Genomic DNA, 19,114 nt, shown 5'->3' with positions numbered 1-19,114 from the left:
GACCCCAGTGTTTAACTGGTACTTAATTTATCGACTCGGAAAGGATGAAAAACAAAGTTGACCAGAATTTGAAATCAGAACATAGCAGCAGACAAAATACGGCTAAGCATTTCACCCAGCATGCTAACGATTCTGCGAGTTTGCCGCTTTGATGATGATGATAATGATGATGATAACAACAACAACAACAACAGTAAACATAATGAGCCAATTCAATATACACTATGGGGTTTATTGACCTGCTATAAGTAACAAGCACCTCTCTCAAGTCATGACCTGCAGTCTTTAAAACATAGGAAGAACACATAGGATGATATAGTCTAAGATAAACTGTGTCATGAGAGATGGCTTGATTGTGACTAGAATTTATTTTTATAGTTTTGTCTGTTTAGGTTTGACTTAAGTTTCAACAACAATAACATACCAACAAGAAACAGTAACAAATTCTCCCTCATATCACACTCAGCCATCTCTAAATGAGGAGGATCACACTATATAATGTAGAACTAGATAAGCTGTGCATGTACAGAGATGGGATTGTCATGGGCAATACACTTTTCACTATCATTGTGGAGGAACAAGGTCAAGCTGGAGCAAAATATGATTGTCTCTGACAATATTGTCATCATTTGTGTACCATCTCTACCTCATTCACCAGCACAAGGGCACAACCAGTGGCAACAGTAGTTTTAGTAGTAGTAGGAGTTGTAGCAGCAACAGCAGTGGTAATAGATTCTTCATACTTCCACACACACATACATGTGCACCTCCAGGAACATTATCAGGATAACTGCTGTCAATGGACCTGGCAATTAGAAGTCATATTTACTTAGCACTATCATCTCTTGCCAAAAATAAAATAACCTTTTAAATGCAACATGTATATATCATTTCTAAATAAGATGTTTCTCCTATTTTATCTAGCACTTTCATTGCAAACATGAATAGACTAATGGTATTTGGAATCATCTGTGAAAATAAAACAAAGGTTTCTCTTCTCTATGCCACACACACGATTTCCATTAATGGTTTTACGTCACACGTCAACATCGAGGTTGAATATATAAATGAAAGCCAACACAAAACAGAAGCTAAGTTTGTTTTCCCTGTGGAAGAAGACAGTGCCGTATATAAATTCGAAGCTAAAATTGGTGATGTCCATTTAGTTGCCAAATCTAAAGACAAAGATGTTGCCAAAAAGGAATACAAACAAGCTGTAGATAAAGGTCAGTCTGCCATTTTGTTGCGAGAGACAAGTACATCTGGCGATATTTTTGAGTATAGTTTAGGTAATATTCCAGCAAATGAAAAGATCCATTTACAAATATGCCTTGTTTCTGAACTTTCTTGTGAAGTTGACGGGGCAGTGAAATTTCATATGCCATTTGTGCTTAATCCCAGATATGGTCTTAAACCTGCAGATGAAAATTATCAAAATGCACCTAAACCAAAAGAGTTTAGTTTCAATGCCTCTGTCAACTGGAATTCACAAATCAAAGACATCAAATCAGAACATCCAGTTAGGGTGGATTATCAGGATAACAAGTGTCATGCTACTGTGAGAATGGCAAAGGAATTCAATTTTGAGAAAGACCTTCTTCTGCAAGTGTACTATGAAGATGTAGAAAAACCACAAGTAATTTTAGAGAAAGGAGATGAGAATTCTAAAGGAATGTTTTCTAAAGATATTATGATGATAAATGTGTTTCCAGAACTTCCGCAAGTAAAACAATCTGCCGCTAAGAAGCAGAAAGAAAAATCTATATGCTTCGGGAGGGACAGAAATTCTTAGTGCACTGAAATCACTCTCTGTCAAAAAACCATTTCAAAATTTCCATCGACAAGTATTCTTAATAACTGATGGTGAATGAAGTCTACAACACAAACGATGTCATTCAATTGGTCAAAGTCCACAGGTAAACAACACACGATACTTCACAATTGGTATTGGTTTGGAGCTTCTACAGAATTGGTCAAAGTATTGCCCGCGCAGGGAAGGGACAGACAAGCAGAGTTTGTGATGACAAACGACAACCTTAAGGCAAAAGTTATGCGTTTATTAAAATTGTCAACATGCACCATTTGTATCTCGGTTTGTCTCTCTGCTAAACTATGGTGAAAACAATAAAGAATTATCCTTTATTTCAGTTCCAGAAAGGCTGCCATGTATTTTCAGTGAAGAAAAATTAATCCCTTTATCTCTAGTTTTGCATGAAGCTGAGACTAGTTGCAAAAATGTGAAATTGAATCTTTGTGGTAAAATTGGTGATGAATCAGACTTTTCACTTGATTTTGAAAGAAAGTCTGTTGGGACAGAATAATAAGGAAAGACAATACACCGTCTTTGTGTGAAAAAGGAAATACAGGAATTGAATTAAATGAAGATTTGGGTAAGGTGATGAAATGAAATAACATCAGAGATTATCGATTTGGGTACAATGGCTAATTTAGTTTCAAAGTACACAAGTTTTTGGTTGGTTTGGATGAACATGTTCGATTGGATTTTCAAATGGCCTCTATGGCAGCTCCAAAACGTAGAGCCAAGTGTGCTTCTGCTTCTTCGCCAATAGTAAGAATGTTCCATAAGTCCAAAAAAGTTTTACAACAATCAGAGCCAATGCCAGTACGTCTCAGACAAGATACAGCTGGAATGGATGCTTTCATAGACAATTCCTTAAGTATAAATGCTGAGAATTCAAGACAGTCACCTCAGTCAGACTTAACCTCTTCAAAGGGAACAATTAAGGACATTTTAACATGTTTGGTTGATCTACAAGCTTTCTCTGGTTTCTGGAATCTAGATGATCAATTGGCTCAAGCTCTCAGTATTTCTCTTAAGGATCTGAACGATGAGAATCCATCTGTTAGTGATAAATTATGGGCTACAGCTCTGTTGTTGCTGTACTAAGAAAAATTAGCTTAGCATTCGGAATGAATGGGAATTAATGGAAAAAAAAGCAATTGTTGTTTGGCTGGAATCTCAGAATATACAACCACTGAATTCAGAGAAGTTACTAGAAAAAGCTACAAACTTCATAAAAAAACAAAATGGTTGCCTAGCAATTTCTGTTTATTTCATATTTTAAAACTTTCACTACTGTATAACTGAGAAAAATACCTTAAAATTTACTTGTATATCAATACTTTACTAATTCCTCTAAAATATCTGTAAACAAATATTTTATATATCTATACAGCTGTAACATAAAATATAATGAAATATAGAGCTATAATCCTATATTTGTTGATTTTTGTTATTCTTTTGTGTGAAATGTAAATATATTTCCAAGACTAAAAACAGATTGAAAAAAAAACCATTTACGCACTTTTGGGGGGATTCAGTGACACAAACTTCCTGTTTTTATGAAAATATAACCTTCCCTCAAAAAAACATCGTTGTAGTTTATGTCCCAAACACCAGCTTAATAATGACAAAGTTATATCACTAAATTCTTCATTATTTTGAAAATTAATCAAAACAAATGCCATGCATTTCAACTGAAATATAGTAGAGAAACAGTTAAAGACATTCAAAACTGAGTAGCAAGCATTTAACTCTACAAAACTAAGTAAAATAATCATTATGTTAGCTATAGGTTCATTACTCACCAGGCTTCATATTGTCTTTTGTCATTAGAAATTCCTTAACGAAACGGGGTTTAATAAATAAATATCTGAGACAAATAATTGTATAAAACTCTATCCTACGTTTATCACATCTGTATTTTATCTTGGTTCATCATTACTATCATTCTTATGATATTAGATACTATTTGAAAAACCTTGACATTTATGTGTACATCTTATTCTAGATTTCTGTTAAGAGATTTGCTCTACTCACGTCTTCAAGTCAGTGCCCCAGTATGGTTGGAGTTTAATAACTGAAACGCGTAAAAGAATGAAAATTAAGATGAATCCATTTTAGTTTCATCATGGGATAATATAGAACAAACACTAAAGACCAAAAGTACAACTTGTTGGGTAGTGTTGTAAGACACAGGAATATGTTGGAAGAGTTTTATCACAAAACTTATGGAATCCATATTCAGTGTTAACAAAGTCAAATGTCTTCACCGACATATTAAAGGTGATGGCACAGCCGTTTTCCTAATGTTAGCCTCGTCCTTCTTGATGGTAGTGAACAGTGGATCTGTTCACGCTAAAATGGCAGCGAAAGTTCTCCCTTCCTTCAACATATCCAGGAAGTTTCACCTTCTCAGCAATCGACATCATTCTTTGTTTGCATTTAGGCTCAGTATGAGCCTTGGAAGAAGCAGCACGCTTGGGAGCCATTGCAGGGGATGAAAATGAAATTCAACACAAACAAAAGAATACACACACAAAAGATAAAATACACAGTACACCGTAAAATAGTACAGTAAACCACTAAGCGAGAGAAAGCCTGAAGCGAAATGGCCCGCGAAAGGGAAGCCGCGAAAGGGAGATGCTGCAGATCTGAGCGTCAGACAAAGCACCAACACAGGCCAGATTACAAAATAGGAAGCTGCATTCGTCATCTCTCTCCATTGCACCAATCACAGCCTGTCTTAAGTTCAAATACCCCTGTATATGCTTTTTTGCTATTTATGCTTGTTTTGTTGTTCCTAGACTAGTAAATAATATTTATTATTAATATTTTAATGGATTAAATGAAAAATTTTAGGTGTTCATATATATATATTGTTTTTAAAATCTGTGATAGTTGAACTGCGTAGTAGCAAGGGATCAATGTATATAAATTTTATGTAATTGAATGGCCTGTGCCTCTCTTCACTTCACCAAACTTTGACAGGTCTTTGACAGATTTTACATCCTTCAATGCATCCAGATAGCATCCTACCCACCAAGAAATGGGTGTTTTTGCCAGTTTAGTCGTTGACAGTTCAGATATGGTACAGACTGTACTAGGTGACATGTTACAAGTGGCAATCATGACTAACATGCCATATTTATATATGAAATTGTGTTACGATTTTGATCTTTACATGTAATTATCATCAGGATCCTCAATATTTCCATTTTTGGGGTTTTTGTTTTTTGCATTTTTGTTTATTTTTTTCTATACAGGTATTTTTAAATCAATATGGATTGTTTAATGGTATTTAGAATCATCTATGAAAATAAAACAAAGGTTTTCTCTTCTCTATGCCACACATTTCCTCAATATTTCCATTTTTGGGTTTGTTTGCATTCATTTTTTGTTTATTTTTTTCTTTAACAGGTATTTTAAATCAATATGGATTGTTTAATGTATTTGGAATCATCTATGAAAATAAAACAAAGGTTTCTCTTCTCTATGCCACACCATACAATTTCCATTAATGGATTTACATCACACGTCAACATCGAGGCTGAATATATAAATGAAAGCCAACACAAAAACAGAAGCTAAGTTTGTTTTCCCTGTGGAAGAAGACAGTGCCGTATAATAAATTCGAAGCTAAAATTGGTGATGTCCATTTAGTTGCCAAATCTAAAGACAAAGATGTTGCCAAAAAGGAATACAAACAAGCTGTAGATAAAGGTCAGTCTGCCATTTTGTTGCGAGAGACAAGTACATCTGGCGATATTTTTGAGTATAGTTAGGTAATATTCCAGCAAATGAAAAGATCCATTTACAAATATGCCTTGTTTCTGAACTTTCTTGTGAAGTTGATGGGGCAGTTGAAATTTCATATGCCATTTGTGCTTAATCCCAGATATGGTCTTAAACCTGCAGATGAAAAATTATCAAAATCACCTAACCCAAAGAGTTTAGTTTCAATGCCTCTGTCAACTGGAATTCACAAATCAAAAGACATCAATCAGAAACATCCAGTTAAGGTGGATTATCAGGATAACAAGTGTCATGCTACTGTGAGAATGGCAAAGGAATTCAATTTTGAGAAAGACCTTCTTCTGCAAGTGTACTATGAAGATGTAGAAAAACCACAAGTAATTTTAGAGAAAGGAGAATGAGAATTCTAAAGGAATGTTTTCTAAAGATATTATGATGATAAATGTGTTTCCAGAACTTCCGCAAGTAAAACAATCTGCCGCTAATGATTATATTTTGTTATTGATCGCTCAGGAAGCATGAGTTGGAGAGAAAATTGAAGCAGCAAAAGATACTTTGTTACTTTCTTAAAAGGTTTACCTTTGGGTTGGCTCATTTAATGTTATCAGCTTCAATAATGATTTTGAATTTCTGTTCAAAGAAGGAAGCCGAGAATATAGTGAAGATTCTCTGAATGAAGCATTGAAATTCCAGAAAAATCTATATGCTTCGGGAGGGACAGAAATTCTTAGTGTCCTGAAATCACTCTCTGACAAAAAAACCATTTCAAAATTTCCATCGACAAGTATTCTTAATAACTGATGGTGAAGTCTACAACACAAACGATGTCATTCAATTGGTCAAGTCACAAGTAAACAACACACGATACTTCACAATTGGTATTGGTTCTGGAGCTTCTACAGAATTGGTCAAAGGTATTGCATGAAACTGAGACTAGTTGCAAAAATGTGAAATTGAATCTTTGTGGTAAAATTGATGATTCAGACTTTTCACTTGATTTTGAAGCAAGATTGTTGGGACAGAATAATAAGGAAATGACAATCACAATACAATACCACACCGTCTTTGTGTGAAAAGGAAAATACAGGAATTGGAATTAAATAAAGATTTGGGTTAAAGGTGGATGAAATAAATCAGAGATTATCGATTTGGGTACAATGGCTAATTTAGTTTCAAAGTACACAAGTTTTGTTGGTTTGGATGAACATGTTCCAGTTGCTATTCAAATGGCCTCTATAGCAATTCCAAAATATACAGCCAAGTGTGCTTGTGCTTCTTCGCCAATAGTAAGAATGTTCCGTAAGTTAAAAAAAGTTTTACAACAATCAGACCCAATGCCAGTACGTCCGAGAGAAGATATAGCTAGAATGTATACTTCCATAAATAATTCCTTAAGTATAAATGCTGAGAATTCAAGACAGTCGCCTCACTCAGACTTAACCTCTTCAAAGTGAACAATTAAGGACATTTTAACAGGTTTGTTTGATCTACAAGCTTTCTCTGGTTTCTGGAATCTAGATGATCAATTGGCTCCAAGCTCTGCAATATTTCTCTTAAGGATCTGAACGATGAGAATCCATCTGTTAGTGATAAAGTATGGGCTACCAGGTCTTGTTGTTGCTGTACTAAGAGAAAAATTAGCTTCCCAGCATTGTGAATGGGAAGTAATGGAAAAGAAAGCAATTGATTGGCTGGAATCTCAGAATATACAACCACTGTATTCAGAGAAGTTACTAGAAAAAGCTACAAACTTCAAAAAAACAAAATGTTGCCTAGCGATTTCTGTTTATTTCATTTTTAAAACTTTCACTACTGTATAAACTGAGAAAAATACCTTACCATTTTAACACTTGTATATCTTACTTTTACTCAGCTAAAATCCTGTAACAGATCATAAACAATATTTTTATATATCTATACAGCTGTAAAATATAATAAATATAAAACCATAATCCTTATATATTTATTGAACTTGTGTTATTTTCTGTGTGCAATATGAATATATGAAGTTTAAAGACATTCAAACTGAGTACTGAACATTTAACTCTGCATTGGAACTGAATTATTTAATTTTTTTCTTTTTTAAGCTGTAGGTGCAATAGTCACCAATCTTGGCTTTGCTTTTTATGCTTTTTATGTCCATAAAAGAATGGCCAATTAAGAAATAAAATTGATTAAATCAATTACATACTCTATACACATTTCTGGCCCTGTACACATTTTGTGAATCGGAATTTTAATGTAACTATGTGTATACCATATCTCGTCTTTTATCCACAACTCATTTTGGTCGTTGGACTGCAGCCATTCTAAGTCACAACCTAAAAGGCATTTTTTAGTTAAACACATCAACCCCAAAACTCATTTATTTTAAAATTGGGTAGTTATTCCATCAGTCTCTATGGTAGAACAGCTAAATTATGAGGGGGTATAATAAACACACACACACACACACACACACACACAAAATGGGCCTCCACCCTGTTCCTGTGTACCAAACACACTCACAAGGAATTGGTCTGCTCTCGGCTATAATAGAAGACACTTGCTGAAGGTATTGTCTTGTGGGACTGAACCCTAAATATCATGGTTGTAAAGTTTTGTAACTAAAATAATTTTTTGTAACTAAACACTTTCAAACTTCGTATACTGGTAGAATGTGTCACATAAAACATCTTTTACTCTTGGCGCTGTTGAGAAAATTCTCAAATTTTAGAAGTTATTTCTTGTTAAAGTTGTCATATTTCGGTAATTTCAACCAATCAATGACGTGTATTCAGATGAATAAAATTAATGCTGTTGTTTGTTATCAACAACTTCCGGCAGTGTATATTTCATTTGTCGTTTTAATTATGACATATTTAATCTCAGTTACATTTGTATGAATAAACGAGTGTATCTGAAGCATGTTTACTTCATAGCACCACCATAACCGTTCATCCTTTATTTTTCATGATTTTCCGTAACTCTAACCCTAAAACGACAACCCTAACCCTAAAACTGTAAACCTAATTCTAAAACCCTAACCCTAACACCTTAACCCTAACACCTTAAAGCTAAAACCAGTACAAATGCATGAAGAATGTCAAAAATAACAGTGACAAACACCGCCGATAGTTGTAGTTAACAAACGACAGCAGTAATTTTATTCAGCTGAATACACGTCATTGATTGGTTGAAATTACCAAAATACGACAACTTTAACAAGAAATAACTTCCAAGATACAGGATTTTCTCAACAACGCCAAGATTAAAAGATGTTTTATGTGATACATTCTACCAGTATACGAAGTTTGAAAGTGTTTAGTTACAAAAAATTCTTTTTTAAATCTGTCAGTCAAAAGGTAAAGATCCCCCTTCACTTTCTGGAAAAATGTCTAGATAGACTATTTTCATTTAAAAGTTATTAGTGTGGTACACCCAAAAACTGAAGAATCTGAAATTAAAAAAAAACCGAAAGGACGTTACGCAAAATAATGAAAACAAAACAATAGTGTTGCTATAGTGTGCAAACCAGCTGGGAAAAGTTTTATCAAAATCGATTCACAGAAAACTATGAAATCCTAAATTTCACTCCTAAGCTATTAGTGTGGTTCTAGGTGTATAGTAGCAATGCACCCCGGCGTTGCCAAGGTGTAATGACCTACAGTCACATTGTTTCTTTCTTACGGGCAGAATTAGCACACGTGGAACATGAAGCAAACAACTCTACCTTATGAACATGCTTTTCGGTCATTTTGTGATTAACAACCCTGCAGTTTCCGTTTACCAAATTCAGTCAGATATCTGTGGTTGATCTAGGGGCTATAGTAGAAAACACTTGCCCAAGCTACCATGCAAGCGACTGAACATGGAACCATATGTTTGGGAAGCAAACTTCTCAACTACACAGTCATTCGTCCCACTATGTCTCCAAGTTAGAAGTTCATCAAGCAGAGATCTATAAAATAAATGCCAGATTGAAATACGTATTGAGGTCAGTATGATCAATTAAATTTTTGAAGGCGATACATCATCATGGCAACAGTCGAAAGAAAACCAAACAAAATAATGTTTAACGACTTAATGGTTTCAAATTTAAGGTAATGGATTACTAACAACAGGATAATGAGTTCAAGACTTCGTATTGAACTTCCACTCTATACGGTAACAGTATGTGTGCATCTCAGTCTACTTGACTTCCAACAATTAACAATTGTAATCTGAAGTGGGATGGTTGGCAGTAAAAAAGATGACCAGATTTCTTTAAAAATTATTGTGCAAAATATTCCGAGAGAAAGTATTTTTTTCCCCACAACAAAACACACATGCACACACACACACACGTGTGTGTGTGTCTGGTAACTTGAGCTACTACAAATATAGCAAATCTCTCTTAAAACACCCTTTCATCAATAGAAACACACACATTTACAGTATTTCAGGGTTAAAAAAAAATTCACCTCAATAGACGTCATTGATTGGTTGAAATTGTCGAAATGCAAGAAATTAAACAACAAATAGCTTACAAACTACAGAATTCTCTCAAGAAAGCCAAGAGAAAAAGATGTTTTATAAACACATTCTACCGGTATACGAAGTTTAAAAGTGTTTAGTTACAAAGAAATTATTTTAAAATCTGCCGGTCAAAGCGAAAAGATAACTAAACCTCTGAAAACAGTGCCCCACATGGCAGATGTCCAATAATTAAAACAAGTAATTGAATAACAGACTATACGTTACAATGTATGCAGGATAGACCCCTTGCATTGAGGAAACCCCCTCCAGGATTTGATCACAGAATCTACAATGACAAACATGGCACCAAGAGATATACGATTAGCTATCACACCAACACCAAATCTTTGGCTTATTCACAGCTTGGTTTAACTATGATAATATTATTTACACAAGATACATATTGCATCCGTTTACACACCAAATGAAACTATTTCGTTTCGCAATTAGTTTTTACATTCCTCCATTTTTTGTTGTTTTTCCATCGAAATATGTTTATTGTAGTATATCACTATATATATAAAGAGGAATATATATATATATATACATATTATTATTATTTTTGTGTCTCTCTGTTTGTCTCAAAGCCGTAGGGCGCCTGTGTCATTCATGTTTTCAATCGTTACTGTCCCCAAAAAAGATTTTTTGTTTCCTGTTCGTCATGTTGCGTTTCATTCTTTCCTTCTGTGGCTGGCTGATTCAGAGCGGATCTCAGAATTAAACAGCCGAAATCTGCGATGAGGGATCAGTTTCTGACTGAAGAATAAAGGCTTGAATGACTTGTTTGTCTTTTTGTTCGTCTCTTCGTGTATTTCACGTTATTTATTTATATAAAGGTCTATTATATATATATATATATATATATATATATATATATATATATATATATAATATGACATAAAACCACATTAAAATACAAATCCAAACCGAACGCAAATAGGAGCGAAGAGGAGAAAAAAGGAATAAAAAGTAAGAAAAATATCAATTGAACACCAAGAGGTCCCAAGTGGTTGTAGAAAGAGGTTTTCGTAATTGTCAATATAAATGTATTGATGGGCGTTGCTGGCCTCTCCCACGCCTCCTCTCTCTTTCTCTTTCTCTCTCTTCGTCCTCCCCATCTCTGTCTAATTTGTTGTTGGTGGGGCACTATTATATAATCTGGTTCATCATCTGCTTTGGTATTATACTTAAAATTTGTTTTATTAATGAATTTACGTTTCTCGCTTAACCGGGTTGCTCGTACTTTTCTGTTGATGCATTTTACGTGGAGAACAGAACTTCTAAGCTATTAAGATATTCAACCAATCTGTAAGATTACTTTCCACTTCATATATACGCAGTTCCGTTTCGTACAATTTCTTTTGGCAGAAAAGAAACCCGGATATATACCCGTTGTTTATTTTATCCTCTTGAATTATAAACTTTAAACTTATCAACGAGACATATTTCACCTTTTATTTCTCTCAACAGGTAAGTAACAACTTACTGCGATAATTTTAAAGCTTCTTCGTGGACCGTGATAATTGACAAATGACTTAATCTAAACAACGGTCTTTTCTTATAATTAGTTTGTGCTCATTAGTTTTTCTATTGCTTTTAAACGTATTTTTACCCCTTTTTGAAATCTATTTCCTCGAAGTTGGTGATATTGCTTTTACTTTTCTGTAAAAAGTTGCTAAAACATCTATATTGGACTTCGATCATCATTGACTAGTGACATAATCAATATTTATTTTCTCTATAAATGATTTATATTCATTATTTGGGAAATGCTTTTTTATTTTTTAATTCGGACTTATTTTCCTCCCTTGTCTATGAAGATATATTTTCCACTTGAAATTATAGGATGGCGATATTGACGCCTTTAATTTCATTGCAATTCGCTTTCACTTTTATATTGACACTATTTTCTTTTTTCATCTGTAAACTGCATGTTAACCCGTTATTTTGCCATGGGGCCAGTTGTTACCTTTCTTTTATCATTTATTTGTTCCAGTGATTTGATTGTGGTCATGCTGGGGCACCGCCTTAAGGAATCTTAGTCGAATGAATCGACAAAGTAATTTTGGTCACTATACAGCTTCCGTCGATGTCGGGTGGGAGACGCACTTGTGTGATGGGTACCTTTTATCTTTTACTTGTTTCAGGCATTTGACTGCGGTCATGCTGGAGCACCGCCTTGATGTGTTTTAGTCGAACAAATCGACCCCAGGACATATTTTTAAAACCTAGCACATATTCTATCGGTTTCTTGGTGGGGGTAAAGTGCAAGCACCCCTTCTGTTTTTTTTTTTTTTTTTTTCATAACTTTCTTTGGATTCCTACGTTTTCGAAATCGGAGATTACGAGCGACTTTGCTTAAATAAAAACACGTTTTCAAAATTTAACCCCCCCCTTCTCCACCCCAATTTTTTAATTTTTCAGTTTTAAAACATATTTTTTTCTGTTTAATCCTGCTGGAAACATACGGTGATTATGAATATGGAAAAAAAAAAGGATCCAATAATGTTTTCTTTTGACACATTCTACCAGTATACGAAGTTTCAAATTTTTTAGTTAACTAGAAAATTCCGTCCATCAAAAAGAAAAGATCCAAAAAGAATTTTTCATTTCAAATTTTCTTAGGAAACACACACACACACACACACACATACATATCAGGGGCGTATATTCTGGATGTGCTTGGTGTGCGGTGCACACCCATCGAAAATAGCAAATTCATTATAAATATTAATCTTACTTATTAATTTAATCATAAATTGTAATGGAAAACTTTTCTAATACCCCTGCTTGATATATGGTGGCATTGGCTGTAGCAGCACACACAGGTTCGTTGCAGTTCAACTTGATACAAATACTATTTCTTTATAAACACAACACGAAGATAATTTGTAGCATGGCAACAAGATTCAAATAGATACAGAGAGTTAAGATTTAGAGAACAGAAAAAAGGGCGTTAAGCTGAGGAAAAGATATTTTTCGGACGTTTAGCTGTTATTTCTAGCATATCGAGTTTTCTGGTGAGGGCTTCATATTTTGTCGTCTGCTGTTTCAGGTGAAATCTACGCATGCGTAAAACGTACGGACTTTTATACTTTTGGAAAGAGATGAGTGGGATACTCGCTTCACATATACTCTTACTCTTTTTACTCTTCTACCTGTTTCAGTTATTTGACTGCCGCCATGCTGGAGCACCGCCTTTAGTCGAGCAATTCTACCCCGGAACTTATTCATTGTAAGCCTAGTACTTATTCTATCGGTCTCTTTTGCCGAACCGTAAACACACAGCATCGGTTGTCAAGCAATGCTAGGGGGACAAACAAAACACACAAACATATACACACACTTATATATATATATATATATATATATATATATATATATATATATATATATATATATACGACAGGCTTCTTTCAGTTTCCGTCTACCAAATCCACTCACAAGGCCCGGGGCTATAGCAGAAGACACTTGCCCAACATGCCAGTGGGACTGAACCCGGAACCATGTGGTTGGTTAGCAAGCTACTTACCACACAGCCACTCCTATTTGTGTGTTTTATTTACTTTGCTAGGTAGTCGTTTTAGGATCGACTAGTCACGACTAGCTAGCGCTGTTGCGCGAGTACACGAGTGCGCGCACCGGGACCACTCTTTTTAAATAGTACCCACTCCTCATATCCTCCATTCTAAAAAAAAAAACTCAGAAGGCTTTGGTAGGTCGAAGGCTACAGTGCAAAACACCTGTCCAAGGTGCTACGCAGTTGAACCGAATCCGTGACAATGTGATTGGAAAGCAAGCTTTTTACCACACAGCCACGCCTCTTTTGCCTCAAGAAGTTGTTAGATATCTACTTTAACTTCGATAAATACATAAAAAATTGTTAGATATCTACTTCGACTATGATAAATCGTTTTGTTTTATTCAACGGTTTCCCCCCGAATTAATCCATTTTCAATTTTTAATTGATTTTCAACTTTCCTTTATCCTTTTTTTCCCTTACATATTTAACTCTTTCGGGTCAGTGAAATTACATTTTCTTTGCTATAGGAAGTTGTTAAAATGTGCTTTATTGAACTGCGATAACTGTTGTCGAGTGACCAAATCAATGTTTTTCTTATCTAATTGATTTGTGCCTATAATTTCTCAGTTGCTTTTCATCTGTTTATATTCTCTCATCACTAAGAGTTACGTGTTATCGTAACTCCATGACAACACTGATCGAGCGACACCTATGATCAAACCTGCTCCATGCATGCGCCTTTTCATATATACAGGATAACATAGTCCTGCGTGTATTTCTTTATTTAAGACGGTAGGATGAGATTTCAAAAGAATTGGCTGCTATTTCGTGCAAATTGAGCAACTTCTAAGGAGCTGCTTCGTTTTCACTGAAATACTTTTCTTTCTCTTTCATACATAAACGCATTCAATCTGTCTCTTCCGCGCCTTCAAACACACATTCACACACACACATTCTCCCCATTTCTCTCTCTCTCTCTCTCTTTCTCTCTGCTTCACACACACACATTTCCTCTCACTTTTACTCTCTTCCTCTCACATGCACACTCTCTCACAGACGTTTCGAATTCACATACTGTGTGTGTGTGTGTGTGAGAGAGAGAGAGAGAGAGAGAGCTTTGTATTATATAAAGCTTTTAAAATGCCAGAGGTAATAAAGATGGCATAAAGATAGAACTTAAATAAAACCGATGCGATCTTCCTATTTAAGTCCCGTACCTGTCAGACAGGATGTCAGCTGTATTATCTGTAAACGACCATGCGAAGGAGAGGTGACGAGAAAGACCCCTTTAGTACACTACACGGTTGATAGAAGGCTTCGATTGGTTGGGTTGCACATTGGTGTGTAACAGAGCAAGAGACAAAAGTGCGCCAATACCAACCAATGAAAGTAGTGGACACAACAGGGTGCAAAACAGTGGCCAAAGGCTAGCTGTTATCTACTACGTCCGTACTCATGTATATATAACAGAGAGAGAGAGAGTCTGCTAAACATCTATTCATTGTAAGAGGACTGTGTGGTAGGAAGCTTGCTTCCCAATCACATAGTTTCGGGTTCAGTCCCACTGCATGGCACCTTGGTTATGCATTATCTACGAAAGCCTTGGACCGACCAAAGCCCTATGAGTGGATTTGGTAGATGGAAACTACAAGAAGCCTGTCAGGTGTGTGTGTCAGTGTTTGTCCCCCCCCCCGCCACTATTTGACAACCAGTGGGCACATGCATCACAACTATATGTGCGCAGGCAGGTACGTTGATAAGCAAGTAGGTAGGGTGGGGGGGCAGGCAGGTAGGTAGATACGCTGGTTTCTTTCAGTTTCTGTTAACCAAATCCACTCACAAGGTTTTGGTTGGCCCAGGATCAAAGTACAAGACATTTGCCCAATGCGACACCCTGTGGGATTGAACCTGAGACCACATAGTCAACCCCACAGCAACACCTGCACCTATAACCACAGATGTGCCTAATCACTTCTTCATATTAAATTTTGTTTATTTTTAAAACAAAGTACCAATCTCGATCTGAAGACAGCATCTATGCCACTTTGGTCATTAAAAATTCCTAATTTGATGGGTTATATCAAAAGTGCTGCTGAGAACTGGAGGCCTTGACTTCAGGTTCAAGACCACACTGGTTTGATGAGTCTACTCTGTCACAATGACTTGACATGAGTTGGCAGCAGAATGCAGTTTAGTCTCATACCCAAAGAAAGTGGACAACAAATACTATGGGGATGTGCAGCTTTTGGTACATTGGATCAAATCATAAGTAGTAATTTTGCTATGCTCAAAAGGAAAGGTCTTCAGCCAGTGTGTTTTGCTTATGGTAACATAGACTACCAGCAAAAGTTTTGAAAATAAATTAAGATCAACACAAAGAACCATGGAAAGGAGAACGCTAAAGATTAACAAAAATGGATAAGTGGAGAATCAACAGGATAAGAGCAGCAACAAATTTAACAGATATTACCTGGAAAAAAAAAAATTCTGAAATGGTTTTTTTGGTAGGGACGTAAAAAGCACCATTCGAGTGTGATTGTTACCAGCGTCCCCTTACTGGCACTTGTGCCGGTGGCATGTGAAAAAACATTTGAGCGAGGTCGTTGCCAGTGCCGCTGGACTGGCTCCTGTGCAGGTGGCACATAAAAAACACCATTTGAGTGTGGCCATTGCCAGTACTGCCTGACTGGCCCTCGTGCCAGTGGCATGTAAAAGCACCCACTACAGTCTCGAAGTGGTTGGTGTTAGGAAGGGCATCCAGCTGTAGAAACTCTGCCAGATCAAGATTGAAGCCTGGTGCAACCATCTGGTTCACCAGTCCTCAGTCAAATCGTCCAACCCATGCCAGCATGGAAAGCAGATGTTAGAGCGGCTAACAGGCTTCCATACCAGTAGTACATAAAAGGCACCATTCAAGTGTGATCATTACCAGCGTTGCCTTACTGGCACTTGTACCCGTGCTAGTAGGATGCTAAGAGCACCATCCGAGCGTGATCATTGGTAGAGGGCACCATTCGTGCGTGATCATTACCAGCATTGCCTTACTGGCACCTGTGCCGGTAGCATGTGTAAAAGGTCATTGCCAGTATGGCCTGACAGGCCTCCGTGCTGATGGCACGTAAAAAGCACCCACTACACTATCAGAAGGGTATCCAGCTGTAGAAACTCTGCCAGATCAAGACTGGAGCCTGGTGCAGCCATCTGGTTCGCCAGCCCACAGTCAAAATCGTCCAACCCATGCTAGCATGGAAAGCGGGCATTAAACAATGATGATGATATGTGTTTTAAAGAAAGGACAATAAATGGAATAGCAAATTGACAGAGTGGACACCACATATAGAAGAAATGAAATGAAAGATTATGCAGAAGTTGGAATGAAAACTTTGTTAAATTCTTCAGCATCCAAACATGCATGAGGGAAACATCTGGCCATGGTTGGTAGAAAGAACATACTGAGCAGGGGTGTATATCCTGGATGTTCTAGGTGTGCGCTGCACCATCATCGAAAATGGCAAATTCATTATGAACATTGATCTTACTTATTAATTTAATCATAAATCATAGTGGAAAACTTTTGTTATACCTCTGCTTGAAATTGGCATGTATCCTGAAATAGCACTGTGCAACTCAGCTCATTGTATCATAATATAGTACCAGGCATATCATAGAATAATGGGGAAAAGGCAAAAAATTAATAACAATGGGTGTGTGACAGCTTTGACAGCACAGTCACGTGTTCATTTTTGTTGTGAGAAGTTGTATGTTTAAATTAATTTAAAATTCCTAAACTAAAGCTAATTTTTCTTACAGGTATTTTATCCTTACTATATCATCATATATTCTATTTATTTTATTTATATACCGTTTTCAAGCCTAGCCAGGTTCATGGGCCCAGTTTCCCGGTTTCTATGGCATATGTGTCCCCCCCCCCCTGCTGGACAGGATGCCAGTCCATCGCAGCATTACTCAAGAAACAGGAAGAGAGAGTGAGAGAAAGTTGGGGCAAAAGAGTACAACAGGGGTCGCCGCCACCCCCTGCTGGAACCTCGTGGAGCTTTAGATGTTTTTGCTCTATAAACAGACACAACGCCCGGTCTGGAAATCGAAACTGCGACTCCACTGCCCTAACTACTGGGCCATTGTGCCTCCACATATCATCATATAACTGTGATCTTAATTTTTTTTTCAAACTAATAATACACTTTTAGAAGTCAAAAACAAAACCTAAGTTAGATCAAATACTGAAAGATTGTGTTGATATTTTGCTCAGTGAATTTTGTGATTTTCTTAGTTATGTTCTTAGGCATTTTATTTGAAATTTAATTAGTGTTGATCTTAAATGTTTTTATATTAATAAAAATACACACTTTTAATTTAATTTTCAGTGAATATATGCTGATTAGTAACAAAATTTAAGAGCTTCACAGCCTAAATTGTACTTGTGAGATGACTGTTCAGCAAGGTGGCAAGCTGGCAGAAATGTTAGCGCGCCACACAAAATGCTTAGCAGTATTTCATCTGACATTACGTACTGAGTTCAAATTCTGCCGAGGTCGACTTTGCCTTTCATCCTTTCGGGGTCGATAAATTAAGTACCAGTTACGCACTGGGGTCAATGTAATCGACTTAATCCCTTTGTCTATCCTTGTTTGTCCCCTCTATGTTTAGCCCCTTGTGGGCAATAAAGAAATAAGAAACCTGTGTAGCCTAGTATAATACCAAGTAAAGTTTTGCATAAATTTGAATGAGGATCATCAGAGGACAATCAGTGACATGGTGGATGTTGTTGGTCTGTAATATGGGTCCATGCAGGCAATCCTAACATCTGATCTGAACATGTAGCATATCTCTGCCAAGTTTTTCTACTACGTGCTGACCACTGAACAAAAAGAGCATTGTGTTGAAGTCTCTCTTTTACTCTTTTTACTCTTTTACCTGTTTCAGTCATTTGACTGCGGCCATGCTGGAGCACCGCCTTTTAATCGAGCAACTCGACCCCTGGATTTATTCTTTTGTAAGCCCAGTACTTATTCTATCGGTCTCTTTTGCCGAACCGCTAAGTAACGGGGATGTAAACACACTAGCATCGGTTGTCAAGCAATGCTAGGGGGACAAACACAGACACACAAACACACACACATACACACATGTATATATATATATACATATATACGACGGGCCTCTTTCAGTTTCCATCTACCAAATCCACTCACAAGGCATTGGTCGGCCCGGGGCTATAGCAGAAGACACTTGCCCAAGATGCCATGCAGTGGGACTGAACCCGGAACCATATAGTTGGTTAGCAAGCTAATTACCACACAGCCACTCCTGTATCTGTTGAGATTCCCATCAATATGCCAATGGTGGCCCCTCCTTCATGTCCTGCTGGGTTTCTAGCAACCCCTTCTCACCAGGTTAGCCTGGTAGGGTTGCTTGTTCAGTTGACAGCAATTCAACCATGAAGTAAATAGGATGTACTGGATTCCATGTTACCATTTAGCATTCATGAGAGACCTCACAAGTGATCTCACACACAC

The 19,114-nt window shown here is 36.6% G+C and overlaps 2 protein-coding genes across 2 annotated transcripts in view; both read left to right on the top strand.

Annotated features, from left to right (window-relative positions):
• Positions 1-899: 899 nt before the first annotated feature.
• Positions 900-1,792, top strand: LOC115232031 (von Willebrand factor A domain-containing protein 5A-like). The gene has a single exon (XM_029801902.2). It carries the CDS (start codon positions 941-943, stop codon positions 1,790-1,792), a length of 852 nt encoding a protein of 283 aa, XP_029657762.1. The 5' UTR covers positions 900-940.
• Positions 1,793-11,033: 9,241 nt separating this feature from the next.
• LOC115232036 (von Willebrand factor A domain-containing protein 5A) overlaps positions 11,034-19,114 on the top strand; it is a 22,363-nt gene continuing 14,282 nt past the window's right edge. The window contains 2 exon segments of the mRNA XM_036500226.1: positions 11,034-11,524; positions 12,051-12,107. The gene's annotated coding sequence lies outside the window, so the exon portion shown is untranslated.

Source organism: Octopus sinensis, unplaced genomic scaffold (assembly GCF_006345805.1).
Source record: "Octopus sinensis unplaced genomic scaffold, ASM634580v1 Contig19123_ERROPOS200000, whole genome shotgun sequence".
Classification (NCBI taxonomy): Eukaryota; Metazoa; Mollusca; class Cephalopoda; order Octopoda; family Octopodidae; genus Octopus; species Octopus sinensis.
Note: the sequence above shows the minus strand (reverse complement) of the source record. Positions and strands in the feature narration are given on the sequence as shown.

Excerpts from the sequence above, each read along its gene's own strand:
- LOC115232031 (XM_029801902.2), top strand. The coding sequence starts at position 941 with ATGAATAGACTAATGGTATTTGGAATCATCTGTGAAAATAAAACAAAG.